This window comes from Ovis aries, chromosome 1 (genome assembly GCF_016772045.2).
Source record: "Ovis aries strain OAR_USU_Benz2616 breed Rambouillet chromosome 1, ARS-UI_Ramb_v3.0, whole genome shotgun sequence".
Taxonomy (NCBI): Eukaryota; Metazoa; Chordata; class Mammalia; order Artiodactyla; family Bovidae; genus Ovis; species Ovis aries.
Window position 1 is genome coordinate 215949181 of NC_056054.1, and position 17224 is coordinate 215966404.

At 39.5% G+C, this 17224-nt stretch overlaps 1 protein-coding gene across 6 annotated transcripts in view; it reads right to left on the reverse strand.

Annotated features, from left to right (window-relative positions):
• FNDC3B (fibronectin type III domain containing 3B) overlaps positions 1–17224 on the reverse strand; it is a 355159-nt gene that overhangs the window by 134247 nt on the left and 203688 nt on the right. For all 6 annotated transcript variants that reach the window (XM_015092550.4, XM_015092551.4, XM_042234418.2 and 3 more), the window contains 2 exons: positions 14874–15117; positions 11281–11571 (listed from right to left, as the gene is read on the reverse strand). In XM_015092550.4, the coding sequence (XP_014948036.3) occupies positions 11281–11571; positions 14874–15117 (535 nt within the window). The remainder of the gene's footprint in view (positions 1–11280; positions 11572–14873; positions 15118–17224) is intronic.

Here is a 17224-nt window from a genome sequence, read left to right on the forward strand (position 1 = left end):
AGAAAATAATATGGGTTCACAGAGTTAAGTACTACATATGGTAGAAACTAATCAAAATTCTGCCCTCAATCTTCTGGTGAACATTCACTGCAAGAGAAAATTCAAAAAAATTTTTTGCATATCATTTTGTCATTTTATATGTAAGTGAAAAATGGGAAGTTTCAAGTATGATATAATGGGTTAAGACTTCTTAAACTGACATGACAAAAATACATCATCCTGCTTGTTGAAAGAACCATGTAGTTAACATCTTTAAAACATTCCAGACTGCATCAAAAACATAAGGGGATTAAAAAAAATACAGGGGGGAAAGGGCAAAAGATAAGCGATGGAACTTGATAAAGACAACTACACACCCTATTCATTAGCAAAAATGTGGGCCGCCAGTTTCCAGATTTTTTCCTCAAAAATCTGAGCTGCAGATTTTGCCTCTACACCAGGAAACTCAATGCCTCTAAAAGAAAAATATACATATATGAGCACACTGGGATCTTACCGAAAAAGTGACTCATGGTTGGATTTCTCTGGTCCCTAGAGGATAGTGCCCATACGTCAGTGAGCAGCACCCTCTTTCTGAAAACAGCCATTTGTCCCCCAGACTGCCTGCCTTCCAGCCAACACATAGGCAGTTGTTGCAAGGCCTGAAAACCTGCTCAGACCTCTCCCAGCATCACTCAGGGGCCTTTGAGACTAGGGGATAGATCTGGCAGCATATGTCTAAAATGGAAGTAAGGGTGTTAATTGCCCAGTTTCTTGCCAAAATGAATGTATCTTGCATTTTGATCCAAGGGTCCACATTGTCCCTTTAAAAAAAGAAAAGTTATTTGGGTTTCCTTGGACTATTTTCACTTTTCAGACTGTACTTGGCAGAAGAGTGGATGAATTCCACTGACCTGAGCTCATCTTTAATTTTTTTTTCATGTTTTCTTGATATATTTGCCATACACAGGATTCAAATGCAGCTGCAGACAGGTGAAAACACATGGGATTTATCATCACTAGAGACTTGAGAGATGAAGCAATCATGAAAAGCCAGCTAGAAACTGTACATTTTTAAATGCAGTGCAGAAAGTACCCACATTGGGAGAAAGGACCCCTGCTCCCTCCGCAGGCAAACTCTCTTCCAATACACCCAGTCTGAGTATGCCTAAGAGGTATGTGCTCATGAGATAAAAAGGCTACAAGTGAAAGAAGAAATCAGCAACTCATGAAGCGCAAAAGCCCCATTAAACATCTCAAACAGAAAAGCACTAGTGCTATCTCTTAAGGGGAGCCAGGACCAAAAAAATTCCAAAAGAAAATCTGCTTGGACTCCCCACATTCCAGACCTTATTAACATCAGGCTCCTCCTTCCAAACAAAGGAAACCACTGTCAGCCCGGCACAGGTGGATGCAGCCACCTCCTCCCAGAGTGAAGCCACCCAGCAAGAGAGAGCCTCCAGGAACCCACAGATGCTCATAATCTCAGAGCTCCAGAGGAAAAGGCTGTCCACACCCTTACAACAGCAATTCTTATCTGCAGAATGAATGAGCGTTCATGCTAATTATTAGTAAAGAGAAACTGCGGTCAGATTCTGTTGTCTGAATAGTAAAAGCCAAATGTAGGAAAAGAAGAAAATGTCAGGGAGGGCCATCTGAGAAGGGATCAGGATACAAAAACTTGGTATACTGCTACTGGGGATGAGAAGACAGTTTATGACCTCTGAAGGAGAAAAGCACAAGAAGGATGCTTTTGTCACCAGCTTTCAATGTTATGATTACAAATTATGATTCTATGTGATGGAATTTTATCAAACGTGTAACTGAATCTCTGGATTATCAACAATTCCAAAGGTCAAATGCCAAAAGTACACTGTACCTTCTTCTATATTTGAAATTCTTACCATTTTGTTTCAATTTTTCCCCATATGGCCCTGTAAGTTCTAGAGGTTTTGCCATAAGCTACTATTTACATGCTAGCGACAAAAAAGGAACTTCCCCTCCCTACCCCTCGCATATATATATATACCACAAAAAGGAATATGCTTCAGCTTAGATCCAGTGTTTTAATGGAATGCGTCCCATACTACTTATTTAAAATCTTCCTTAAATATTGTTTGGCATTCACAGGGTCAGTTGGTTTTCAAACATTACTGTGCCTGATCACCACCTAGAGGGCCCAATGAAACACAGGTTGCTGGGCCCCAAGTCCACCAACTGTAATCCCATAGGCCTGGGGCAGGCCGGGGGGGCACAGGTCTTAGAAGTTCCAAGATGGTAAGAAAGCAGGAGCCCGGGACTGAATAGCCAGGGTTCAGGTGAGAATGAGAAAAGCCATGTGGATGACAAGTACCTGTGTCTCCCACCCCAAGCACAGCAGCGCACCAATTCTACCTGCTTTCACGGTACACACGCTCATGTGTGTGCCTGCATGTAACAGACAGAGACAGAGGGAGAGAGTGGGAGATGGTGGCAGGGGAGGAAGGTTACTGTATTTAACTGGGGATCCACAGATTTTTTGAAAAGGGAAGATATTCTCCTCAATAAGATTTTGAAAATCACTGACTTTAACTCACTCATTCATTCTACTGAAAGGGAAAGGGAGTTCCAGTGAGATGACTTGTTATGCATCACACAGTCCAAAATACAACCAATTGCTACCTTACAATTCCATTAAGGTTTTAAAATGTTCAAGTAATGAAAAGATAAACCTAGGATGAGGTAAATGTCAGCAGTATCAACTGCACACATGAAATACTTTTATACATATAAACACACACACACAAGTGGCGATTTTGACTTATAAACACTCTTGATGTTCTTTCTCTCTCTCCTTCCCCCTACCCAAACCATCCAGCCACCCCCATTATTAATGAGACTGCACAAGCCTTTTCATATTATCAGACAGTGGATCCTCACCATAGTTTTTCTTTTTCGTTCTGGCTTCACATCAACACTTCTAAAACAGTACCAACTGACAACCTTACTTTCCTACTCAGGATATATGATGAAGAGGCTACAATACTGGTTAAAAACTAGGGGATTTCAGTTACAAAACTGTATCCCTCTGAGTAACTTCCTTTACACCATGCACTTTGGTTTTTACCAAGGATAAAATGAAAGGATGAAACTTCCCTCTCACTCAACGAAGAGCAACAGAAACTTCTTTAGTTTGTGATAAAAGGAACATGACAATTTTAACTGGGTTTGGGCCACAGAAGAGGCTGAGCTCTTCGTGCACAACTCTCTGCACACAAGGACGGCTTGTTTCATTCCTGTTCTGGACCAACTATGGACATGGAACCCAAGCACTGATCTAAAATCAAATGTTAGTTAAGGAAAAGAAAAAGGAGGGGAAAATTCTTGAAATATTTTCTCCTAGTCAGTTTGCCCTTGCTATGCCTTGGGAGACAGGCAGGCTTAACAGAAGAGGTGATATTTGACCTAGCCCTTGAAGATCTGAGCTGGAGTGCGCTAGGCAGAGGGACTGGAAGGTAAAGAAAAGAGAATGAGGCATATTCCTGAAATAAGGCAAAAATTTGGACATCTGGTGAGGAAATCTAAAGTACTTGGGAAGGCAAGCAGCAAGCAGCTTAGACAATAGGGATCACCACAGAGGTTCCATAAGGAGGCAGGGTATAGCATGTTCAAATCTGATGGAGCTGCAGCCACAATCAGAGGATGGGATGGAGAGGAAGATAAGGATGTATCTTAAAATATAACGTGATCCTCCTCAGGCTGAGCACAGGGACTCCTAACTCAGGTTTCTAAAAAAGGTATGAGGAGATGCCAAAGACAGGGTCCATTAGAAAGGATTTCCCAAGAAGACACCAAGAGTTCTCACTCACTTGGAACTTTAGGGGTCCCTAATCGGGCAATGAGAAGCTATGTGAAATCTGGCACCTCTGGGCAGGAGACACATTTCTGCCCCTGCAGAGATTCAGTAGCAACCTCTCCAAGAGAGCCTGGATGGGACTTCCAGAGGTAGAGGTCCAGGAGTACCACATTTAGCTTTCAAAATGAAGATAGCCTAAGCAACAGGAAGCCACTTCTGACTTCCAGGGGAAGGACCTGCGGGGAAAGGGCATGATTGCAAGAGAGAGGGCATCATATGGGGGTGCAGGGGCATACAGAGGGGTGCAGGGGCATACAGAGATACTTGTTTTGAGAAGATGTAACTTGATGAGAGTTGACCCTAAGATTACAGGAGGGAGATGATAAGAACAGTCAAGTAAAAAAGATGACCATTATACAGAGGTGTTAAGAATCAAGCTAGACTACTTTTAATATTTCACACTGGGAATTAATATACCCATCTTACAGATGAGGATACAGATATTCAGGGAATATGAAAAGCAAATAGTCAACAAGTGAGAAAACCCAATTCTAAGCCAAGTATGTCTGATACCAAAGCTCCAAATGTTCTCTGCCCACACCAAGGTGTGCAAAAAAAACAGGAATCCTACATTTCCCTGATGGTCCTGTGGGACTTTGTCCTAAGCTGTTTTCCCAAAAGTACCCATAAATGAACAGAGGGGTTGGCTGCAGAGAAAGAAGCCAACAGAGCAGTTAAGTACACAGGACTCTTTCCACAAATATTTACTAAGTATTAGTAAGTACTATGTGCCATACATACTTTCAGGGGGTGGTGCAAGCATGTTGAATTAAAATTGCTACCTCATATCATGTACAACATAGCAAACCACACTTTCTATAACCATCCTTGATATCAGAACAGTAGTTCTCTATCTTGCTGGTCACCATTCTCGTGGAGGTTTGATCAAAAACATCAAGCCAGATCAAGTAAAGAAATTCTGGTGGAGCAGGTCTGAATAAGGTTGAGGGGGTCTGCATTTTTTGAAAGTCCCATTGGTGTTTAAGTATAGTCAACCAAGAGAACCAGAATTCAAGACAGTAATTAATGTACCTCTGTTTTTTTAATGTGTTTATTTCTTTAGGTTAATATAATTTGTTTGCTTCCGTATCATAGGACCAGGTACAAATTTGAAGTTTGCCCTTTTCCTTTTACATTTGTTATTTCCTAAGTGCTAGAAAGGTGCAAAGTAACTTTAGCATTCTTTCTGGAGTTCTTTTTCTGATGATCTCCACTAGCATATTGGGCACCTACTGTCCTGGGGAGTTCATTTTTCAGTGTCCTATCTTTTTGCCTTTTAATACTGTTCATGGGGTTCTCAAGGCAAAAATACTGAAGCGGTTTGCCATTCCCTTCTCGAGTGGACCACATTCTGTCAGACCTCTCCACCATGACCTGCCCGTCTTGGGTGGCCCCACGGGCATGGCTTAGTTTCACTGAGTTAGACAAGGCTGTGGTCTCTGTGATCAAATTGGCTAGTTGTCTGTGATTGTGGTTTCAGTCTGTCAGCCCTCTGATGCCCTCTCTCAGTGCCTGCCAACTTACTTGGGTTTCTGTTACCTTGGACATGGGGTATCTCTTCAAGTCTGCTCGAGCAAAGCGCAGCCACTGCTCCTTATCTTGGACGTGGGGTAGCTCCTTCCTAAGAAAGCCTTCCTCAGTGATCAGTGCAAAGAAATAGAGGAAAACAACAGAATGGGAGACTAGAGATCTCTTCAAGAAAATTAGAGATACCAAGGGAACATTTCATGCAAAGATGGGCTCAATAAAGGACAGAAATGGTATGGACCTAAGAGAAGCAGAAGATATTAAGAAGAGGTGGCAAGAATGCACAGAAGAACGTACAAAAAAGATCTTCATGACCCAGATAATCACAATGGTGTGATCACTCACCTAGAGCTAGTCATCGTGGAATATGAAGTCAAGTGGGGCTTAGGAAGCATCACTACGAACAAAGCAAGTGGAGGTGATGGAATTCCAGTTGAGCTATTTCAAATCCTGAAAGATGATTTTGTGAAAGTGCTACACTCAATATGCCAGCAAATTTGGAAAACTCAGCAGTGGCCACAGGAATGGAAAAGGTCAATTTTTATTCTAATCCCAAAGAAAGGCAATGCCAAAAAATGCTCAAACTACCGCACAATTGCACTCATCTCACACCCTAGTAAAGCAATGCTCAAAATTCTCCAAGCCAGGCTTCAGCAATACATGAACCGTGAACTTTCAGATGTTCAAGCTGGTTTTAGAAAAGGCATAGGAACCAGAGATCAAATTGCCAACATCCACTGGATCATAGAAAAAGCTAGAGAGTTCCAGAAAAACATCTATTTCTGCTTTATTGACTATGCCAAAGCCTTTGACACAGTTTACTGCGGATCACAATAAACTGTGGAAACTTATTCAAGAGATGGTAATACCAGACCACTTAACCTGCCTCTTGAGAAACCTGTATGCAGGTCAGGAAGCAACAGTTAGAACTGGACATGGAACAACAGACTGGTTCCAAATAGGAAAAGGAGTACGTCAAGGCTGTATATTGTCACCCTGCTTATTTAACTTATATGCAGAGTACATCATGAGAAACGCTGGGCTGGAGGAAGCACAAGCTGGAATCAAGATCACTGGGAGAAATATCAATAACCTCAGATATGCAGATGACACCACCCTTATGGCAGAAAGTGAAGAACTAAAGAGCCTTGATGAAAGTAAAAGAGGAGAGTGAAAAAGTTGGCTTAAAGCTCAACATTCAGAAAATGAAGATCATGGCATCTGGTCCCATCACTTCATGGGAAATAGATGGGGAAACAGTGGAAACAGTGGCAGACTTCATTTTTGGGGGCTCCAAAATCACTGCACATGGTGACTGCAGCCATAACATTAAAAGACGTTTACTCCTTGGAAGGAAAGTTATGACCCACCTAGACAGCATATTAAAAAGCAGAGACATTGCTTTGTCAACAAAGGTTAGTCTAGTCAAGCCTATGGTTTTTCCAGTGGTCATGTATGGATGTGAGAGTTGGAATATAAAGAAAGCTGAGGGCCGAAGAATTGATGCTCTTAAACGGTGGTGTTGGAGAAGACTCTTGAGAGTCCCTTGGACTGCCAGGAGATCCAACCAGTCTATCCTAAATGAGATCAGTCCTGGGTGTTCAGTGGAAGGACTGATGTTGAAGCTGAAACACCAATACTTTGGCCACCTCATGTGAAGAGCTGACTCATTGGAAAAGACCCTGATGCTGGGAAAGATTGAGGGCAGGATGAAAAGGGGATGATAGAGGATGAGATGGCTGGATGGCATCACTGACTCAATGGACATGGGTTTGGGTGGACTCCGGGAGTTGGTGATGGACAGGGGGGCCTGGCGTGCTATGGTTCATGGTGTCAGAAAGAGTTGGACATGACTGAGCGACTGAACTGAACTAATATTAATCAGATGACATTGTAAATTTATGAATTATCTGAAAGACGTATTTCCCAGGTACAGAAGTCAATTGCTATATATTCAAGGAAAATGATGCTCTGGGAGAATGTTCTCACTTATAAGAAGGCAGAAGAATTGTGGGATCCTTTTAGCCAACAACCACATTCTGAGGCCCACAGGGCTGAACCATTTTAAACAACATAATGGACTCCACAAACAAGAGGAGCTTTTGTTCACTCACTCCACCTGATTCATGAGTCCCTCTTTGCTTGGACAACCTGGAGGCTCAAAGCCAAAAATATGACATATAAAATTGTTCAAGCTAGTCTTCGATAGTATGTGAACTAAGAACTTCTAGATATACAAGATGGATTTAGAAAAGGCAGAGGAACCATAGATCAAATTGCCAACATCTGCTGGATCATAGAAAAAGCAAGAGAATTCCAGAAAAACATCTACTTCTGCTTCATTGACCACTCTAGAGCCTTACTGGTTTTTTCAATAGTCATGTTCGGATGTAAGAGCTGGATCATAAAGAAGGCTGAACGCTGAAGAATTGATGCTTTTGAACTGCAGTGTTGGAGAAGACTCTTGGGAGCCCCTTGGACTGCAAAGAGATAGAACCAGTTAATTTTGAAAGAAATCAACCCTTAATATTCACCGGAAGGACAGATACTGAAGCTCCAATACTTTGGCCACCTGATGGGAAGAGATGACTCACTGGAAAAGACCCTGACGCTGGGAAAGATTGAAGGCAGGAGGACGATATGGATGGATGGCATCACTGACTCCGTGGACATGAGTTTGAACAAATTCTGGGAGATGGTGATGAACAGGGAAGCCTGGTGTGCTGCAGTCCATAGGGTCGCAAAGAGTCAACAGGACTGAGCAACTAAACAATGACAACATTAGGCAACTCTGCGGGATTCTTTTATACACAACATCACTCATGTCTTCCTTTTATTTGTCCTCAGCTTCCTTAGATATTTTTTTATACACTACTTTTTACAGAAGATTTAGGTGCAGAGCAAAATTGAGCAGTTACAAAGAACACCCGGATACACCCCACCCCCACGTACATGTATTCTCTCCCACCTATCAAAATCCACACCAGAGCAGTACATTTGTTACAACTGATGTATACTGACACACCACCAGGTCCACAGTTTACACTAGCCTCCATGTAGCTCTTAGTGTTGCACGTTGTACGGGCTTTGACAAGTGTATATGATGTAAGCCTACCATTACAGTACCAGACAGAGTCGCTTCACTGCCCTCAAACCAACCCTCTGTGCTTGGCTTACTCATCCCTCGCTCCCCCAGTCTCTGACAACTGTAGGTCTTTTTGCCATTTCCATAATTTTGTCTTTTCCTGTTGGGTAGTTGGAATCATACATTATGTAGCCCTTTCAGACTGACTTGTTTTACTTAGTAATGCATATTTAAGGTGGCTCCATGTCATTCATAGCTAGACAGCTCATTTATTTTCAGTGCAGAGTAGTATTCCTTGTCTGGATATACCAGTTTATTTATCCATTTACTTACTGAAGGACATTCTGGTTGCTTCCAAGTTTTGGCACTTATGAGTAAAGCTGCTCTAAACATACATGTGCATCTTGGGGGGTCAGGATATACATTTTCAATTCATTTGGGTAAATACATATTTTTTATCCAACATGCAAACTCCCTCAGATCCTTACTGGAATGAGCAAGAGTACATTAGATAATACTCCCTCTGATTTTATGTTTCATGGCTAAACCACCTGGAGAGTAGCACTTGGAGTGACTCTGAGGAGGCAAATAGTATGATGAGAATAGGAGTAACACACTGAGCCTGAACTGAAGGTGAGAGAAAAATATTTTCTCATTTCATTGTGAAACACACACTTCTAAAAGGCCATAGCAAGAGTAATCTCACTGTTACCAACACAGTAACTTGTTTTCTATACAACAGCAAAGAGTTTGAGGTGCTCAGAATAATTATATTCTGTCATAAGGTAAAATGACAAAATGCCTGTAAACATATGTACATTAACAAGCATTTCAGTGTTGATTTCAATGCAAATCCATTTCCTCTCTGATAGCTATGACAGGATATTAAAACATAGGGTAGCTTACATATTTAAATATATACAAAAAGAAATAAGTGCATATATAAGGAAGGTACTTAGTTTTGCAGCAGTTAATTCATAATACATTAATTTTGTATGCTAACTTCAACCCTGCTGCATCTTCTTTACCTTCTCTTATAATCTCTCAGCCTCTTAGATCCTTCTAAATTTATTTTATTTGCCTGTATTATATTGTAGGCCACCAGGCTCCTCCATCCATGGGATTCTCCAGGCAAGAATACTGGAGTGGGTTGCCATTTCCTTCTCCAGGGGATCTTCCTGACCCAGGGATCAAACCCAGGTCTCCCGCATTAGAAGCAGATGCTTTAACCTCTAAGCCATCACCCTAGCATACTCATTATATTTATCTATGTCATCTGTCTTAAATCTTTTCTGATACAAGGCAGGGCAAAAATTATTAAAGAATCAATCAAGTAATCAAGGTATTCAGCTCTCTGAAGACAGCTAATACATTCTTTTTCTCTTTTCTATAGATGAAAATTCTCCTTAGGGAAACCTATTTCTAATCTTGTATGTTTGTGTGTATGTGTATAAATTATTTTATATGCCATGATTTAAATTTACAACATTGTTAATACCTGAATTTCAAACTTTGAAATTGTAGTATCATTTAACTAAAACTTACTCTATATAACAGACATAGTACTTTCCTCTAGGAGCTATTTAAAAGCCTCTTAAATCTTGGGTTTCTCATATATACTTATTTATGCTTTGTTTAATAACTGTAATAATAATGCATGATAATTAAATATAACTTGGAAAATACAGAAAAGAATAAAGAACAAAATGAAACACATCTATAATTCATTTCACTCAGAAATTATTGTTCACTTTTTACTATATCTTATTATTACTCTTTTTCATGTCACAGTTCACTCATGTAAATAACATGGGGTGAAATGCTGATACTGAAATCTGGCTTTACCTAATTTTCCTGAGCCCTGACAGAGGCCACTCTTCCCTACACAATCAACCACACACTACTCAGTTTTCATTCACAAACATATTCTCACATACACAGTGACTTTTTCTACATGGTTGAGATCCAAAAAGGAAGGACTATATTTAACCATATTATAATCAGTTCTGACCTTGTCTTTTACATGTCTTTGTTTTATCTACACCTGTAATCTCACCTAACTTATCAAAATGTTCTTCTTTGGATTCCCTTAAGTCAATCTTCTACATATACCCATATAAAAAGCTTGTTAAGAACAGGTTGTGTCTAAATCGCATCTAAAAACTTCATTTACAACATACATACCTTCTTCCCCAAATTAACTGATCTTACAGCCACAAAATTGATCTACCAAAAAAAAAAAAAGAAACCAACATGCCCTTTGAACTGATATCTCTCTATCTGGATGTGGTGACACTATTTCTTCCTTCTCATTCTTGGTCTACGAATACTTCATTCAAGATGCCAAAGGCGGCATTAAACAATGACTGATGAGAGAGCCAGAAATATACTGCCTTACAAGATGATAAATTTTACTACAGCACAGAATTAATTACATCTGCTTTTATGAGGTATAATTATTTTGAGATTTAAACTAGCTCTACACTTGGTTTTACTCAGACTCTCTTCTACATCTGTCTAGTTAATGAAACAACAGAAGTAAGCCAATGTGAAAATACTTTCAGATAGTTGTCACTGAGATCAAGTAGACTGTTACACAGCCCACGTGACCAAAGAAATAATATTTCTGCCATGAAGAAATAATAAAAAAGAGATGATACAATATCCTGTTCTTGCTAAGCATAGATAAGAGAAGGTTTACCCTATCACTCCCAGCAGAAAGGCCAGCTGCCATGATATAAACTTCTGTAAAACTAGGAATTCCCCCCTCATGGCAAACGTCTTTGAACATTACCTTGCAAGTCTGCGTCATTTGCCTTTGGACTGCTCCTTGCTCGCCGCTCTGTTTTCTTAATGCCCGGCCCACCGCCGCTGCCGCCTCCCCCGCCTCCACCACCGCCGCCACTGTGGCCCTTGCCGTAGCCGTTGTACACGGTGGTGCAGTTGCTCTTGTAGATTGAAGAAGGAGGGCTGTTGAGGCGATTCTGGCGGTCAATCTGGCGGTCTTTCAGCTTTTTGTGCGGAGGTTTGCTATACTGGTCTTCTCGGGTGATGTAACTCGACATTCCATAGAGTGGTATAATTTCTAAAAGAACGGTTAGGAGAAATGCAAACTCAGTCTGCATCTTCAATAATAAAGTCTTAGATGGTCAATGACCTGTCTCCTGAAGGAAGAGGTTAACATTTTACAGTAAATACAGTATAAAATATTTTAAAGAGAGTGGTATGCATATTATACACGTTTAAAATACTCCCATTTATTTCTAACCAACAAAGGAATAATCACTAAAAAAATTATATTGTGTGTTCACAAATGTTCAAGAGATTATGGAAAATATTAAACAGTCTTTTCTACCAAGAGTTCATATTCTAGTTGAATATATAATTAAGCTTGAATTTGCCTGTCAATTGTTCTTAGTAGTTGTAATCTACAAAAAAAGAATTAACAAACAAATACCCCCTTAAGTAATAAGTCCTCAGAATCAAAACATTTACATGGATGCTTATCCTTACAGACAGAATATTTCTACTGAAAAATATATAGCAACAAGAATATAAGGGGTTATTTGTGCCATTTAGAAGAGCCAACATGCGAACCAAATCTATTAAAATGAAGAGATGAGAAATTTCCATTAAAAATAATCAAAGCTCACAGAATTAAGGGAAATGTTCAAGAGATTATAATATTATATATATAAGCCACCTTTGCAACCTGGTGCCAGACATAACCATTTATTGTCTTAAACTTGTATTCTGGGGTAATCAGAAGACACACTGACTAGTAGAATGTCACCTGGCTTCACTATCCATATTTTTACATTGCTCAAAAGAAAATGGAAGCCTGTGAAATAATCTTATGATCTGAGGGGAAAACACATATTTTAAATTTAAATGTTTTAAGCAATTAAAAATTATATTTAAATACTAATAAAAGTGATAATATAGAACACAGATACTAGTCCTTACACGTTTATAATAAAAAAAAAGGCCCCACATGCACAGAGTGATCATATAAATTACCATCCAAATCCAGGTACTTCTGAGGGTAACTAGGGAACACTTCTAGTTATTTATCTGGACACAAGACCTAAACCAGCACTGTTCTAGGCACATTAGCAATGTAAAGTCACCCTACATAACTGAACAACCGATGTTTCGACTGTTGAAGGGTAAAGCTCCACTTTTCATTTTCTTTCTGTTCACATAGCTCGAGGAAGACCTTAAAAAAGCAAATCTTCCCTTGAACTGCAAGGAGATCCAACCAGTCCATCCTAAAGGAAATCAGTGCTGGGTGTTCATTGGAAGGACTCATGTTGAAGCTGAAACTCCAATACGTTGGCTACCTGATGCGAAGAGCAAACTTATTTGAAAAGACCTTGATGTTGGGAAAGATTGAAGGGAGGAGGAGGGGAAGACGGAGGATGAGATGGTTGGATGGCATGAGTTTGGGTAAACTCCGAGAGTTGGTGATGGACAGGGAGGCCTGGTGTGCTGCGGTTCATGGGGACACAACTGAGCGACTGAACTGAACTTACAAGATAACCAATTTTCACTAGAGAAACACAATTCTATTCACAGAGTGCATGCCCAAGTAAATCATGTCTAAACACAGAAAAAGAATGATAAAGGTTTTAAATATCACAAGATATTACATGTGAGACTTAAAATTTTCACTATGGGTACTGATAGAGTAATATTTTAAAACATCAATAATTTTTAAAATGCATACAGTTTGGGAAACTAAATGTCTGAATTACTTTTAGGTGCATACATATTGAGAACTAAGGTACAAGAATATATAAAAGGCTTTTTATTTATAAAGCAAAAGATTTTTGTTTTCTGTTTAGGAATCAATGAAGACAGCACTTTCATTTATTTCTGATTATTCTCCGTGTTATTTTAATGAAAATAAATCAAAACACCCTAATTCAATGAAGACAAGTGTTGTTTTTTTTTTTGCTTAATTCTAATAACTTAAATCATATTATTGTGTAAAATTACAAAAGACACCATTCACAAAACAGTAATTGTGTGGCATCCTACTAACGACTACTAAAATAAGGCAGGTCATACACTCTTCATCAAGTAATGAGTCAACAGCCAAGGCTTTTCACACTGTCATTAAGCTCAGACCCAACTAGAAAACTGAAAAGTACTAAAATATTTAATGTGTATTGTATGAGTACTGAATATGTTTTTAAAAACTATTCTCAACTAACTGAAATCGTTCAGTTTTTATCAAAATATTTTCATGGAATATGCCCAGTGTCTGATGTTCTGGAGTATTAAGTTACTAGGCAAGAGGACTACAGCAATAGGAAATTATTGATGCCTCTATGCATTTAAAGTATTGATTTCATCTTTTGCTGTCACCTCTCTATACCCTATTATAATAGCATGTAAGCTTTTTGAATTATATTAAATTTATTTCTAAATGCTACTGCAAAAAAAAAAAAATTAAATTCTATCCCTAAGTTAAAATAGGATATTGATGATTTCACTTAAAATAGCCATATATATATAATATAATATATATATATAAAATCAATGAAAGTAAGGTAATAACATCCTCTAAACAAGAAGACATTTCTCATGCACTTTATCTGTAAACCAACATAATAACTGTTTGAAGCAATTCATAGTCAGACACAGAAGAAAGTTACTTTGCAAAGTTCTAGTGTTTAATTTTACCCTCACTTATCTGGTTTCTTAGTATCCATTTTGACAGAGAAGGGCTTCAGACTAAACCAATATCAAGGCCCAAACTAACAAGACATAATACCGTATCTCTGAGGCCCTTTTCATTTCAAGGTAAGTATCTGCCTAACAGTGAAACTGCATTAATAGCTATTCTCAAACTAAAAACAGCATTCAGGAAGACCACGTCAACAGTGAGAGGATTTTGAGTTCTGCCAAGATTTCCAAAGAGCATCCAAGAAACTCAAGGTTACTGAGACCTCACCGTCTTCTATCATTGGAAATGCGGCACAAAATCCTGCGTAATTTCCCTTCTACTGCTTGACCATATGGGTGCCTAAGAACTACTGTGCTCCAGCTCTGTCTCAGGCCACTCTCATATAAAAATACGTTAACAGGACATGGAAACATATGATAGATTACTGCCTCTTTTCTGAAATGAGAAGTGGCTTGCCCATTACCTGCGCTCTGTGGGGTGGGATGGGGACAGAATTTGAAAACAATATAAAGAAAGAGTCTCAAGATACAACCGAGGACAAAGAAGGCTAGGAATTTCCGATGAGCTTTACACAGCAGACAGATCCTCCTCTACCATGCTTGTTACAGAAGAAACAAAGGCTCTCTGGCTCTCTAAAGCGACTCAGTTTTGTAGCCAGTTCCAACAGCTCCAGATGCCAGCAATCTACTCACCTTGCTCGCTGTATATTGTGGGAGGAAGGTGATGCTGAGGAAAGAACTGAGGCGGCATGTCTCCAGGGCCAGTAACAGGTGGGTAGTATGCTGTGTGTGAGTTATGGATGAAATGCGGGTGGTGAGTCAGGTAGGGGGGTAGATGATGGGTTGGAGACATGGCCGAGGGGTAGCTTGGGGGGTAACACTCAGGAGACTGGGGTGTGACCACCACCCGGCGGACTCCAGTATTGTCTTCAATCACCTAGGGAAAACAACAAAAAGAATATAGTATGTATTATTAGCAAATATTCTGTGAGTGTAGATAGTATGTAATTACTTTCGTCCTTAACTTTAACCTTCTCTTCTCCATAGGGGGGAGTTCTGGTTATCTAATTCAACTAGCTGGGCTTCCCTGGTGGCTCAGTGGTAAAGCATCCACCTGCAATGCAGGAGACCTAGGTTTAATCCCTGGGTCAGGAAGATCCCTGGAGAAGGAAATGGCAACCTACTCCACTATTCTCGCCTGGAAAATTCCATAGACAGAGGAGCTTGGTGGGCTATAGTTCATGGAGTCATGAAGAGTCAGATAAGATTTAGTGACTAAACAACAACAAAAAATTCAACTAGTAAAATGAATTTTAGAAATAACATTATTCAACTGGCAGTTTTCCAGAAAGAAGAGACATTCTGGGTCACATAAATATGCTTTAGAAGTCTGAGCTTTCATTATTTGCCCAGCAACACCCGACCCCACACCTGCTTTAGCAGGTATAGTTCCATGATACTGGAGCTTTAAGAAACTAAGAGAGGTTGGCTTTACAAACTATAGCTTCAGAAACTATAATAGTACTGAAAGGTCATTTAATCTGGAACCAAGTTTGTGGATGAAATGAGGGGATCCCCACCTATCAAACACTTGAGCAGTCCCAAATCAAGAAGGACACCTTTTGTTCCCAAGATGTCCAGATGATGTCCTAGGAGTTGTGAAGGAGACATTATGACCAGGGGCCTGCTATGGGCCAATCAACATTCTATCCATACTTTCTTCAAATGATTTTTTAAAAATTCAACTGAGGAAAGTAACACAAGGCAGTACGATGCTGGTATTTATTGGCTCTGTGGCCAACTGCATGCTATCTGCTCTAGGAGCAAACAGTTTTGTTGAGACACAAGACATGAAATAATGCAATAGAAACCGTAATCCAAAGGCAAAGCTGTGGGGTACAGAGAACAAGAGCATGAAATGGCAGAATCAGAGGCGGCTCCAGGGACCTCACAGAACCGGCAGGGTTGGGACAGGTGAACGCCTATGAGCCTTATGTGAGGGCCCTGCAAAGAAGGGGACAATGATGGCTCAGGAGTGAACATGGAACCTGGGACTGGGCTTCCAAAGAGACCAGGTGGGCTAAACAAGCTTAAGACAATCAGGCACATCCACTGACAGAAAGTTCTGCTTAAAAAAACAACAAAACTGAAAATTAAACTTGGATATTGAAATAGATTTCTCATTACACCTTAGGAGGCTGATTAGGGGCCAAAACAAAATGACTTAATCATGTCTAAAAACATTCTAATAAAAAAAAAATTATACTAAGCTTTGCTTTTTAAAGTACTGTTTGAGACAAAATGACAAGTTTATCAACATTATTAGTCTGTACTTTAATGTAAAAAATAGGTTTAATTTTAATTAATATCCATTAATCTTTATGTGAAGAAAATAAAAATCTTTTTTATTAATGAACTGATTAACATAATAACTTCAAAATTTACTATGTTAATAGCTCATTAATAAAGCAACATTAACTCCATCAAATTAAGATTCTGAGTCATACTCCCTACTAAAGCTCAGGATGTAGCTTTTTACATATTCGTTATTAAATATAACCTCTTCCAGGCCTTGGCAAGCTAATCACACTAGCCTTATTTAGGTTGCTAAGTTATAGGTATATGCGAAATGGTGCTTAAACCATGACATTAGAAATTCTCTAATGTATACACTAATAAATATCAAAGCACCTTTTTTTTAAGTATAGTTGATTTGCAATGTTGTATTAGATTCTGGTATACAACAAAGTGATTCAATTATACAGTATATGAATCTATGAATACATATGTGTGTTGGTTGCTCAGGCATGTCCAACTCTGAGATTTCATGGACTAAAGCCCACCAGACTCCTTTCTTCAGGGATTTCTATAGGCAAGAATACCGGAGTGGGTAGCCACCCCCTTTTCCAGGGGATCTTCCTGACCCAGGGATCAAACTCGAGTCTCCCAGACTGCAGGCAGATGCATGACCATGTGAACCACCAAGGAAGCACAGTCTATATACATCCTTTCTCCCTACAGTTTATTACAGAATACTGAATATA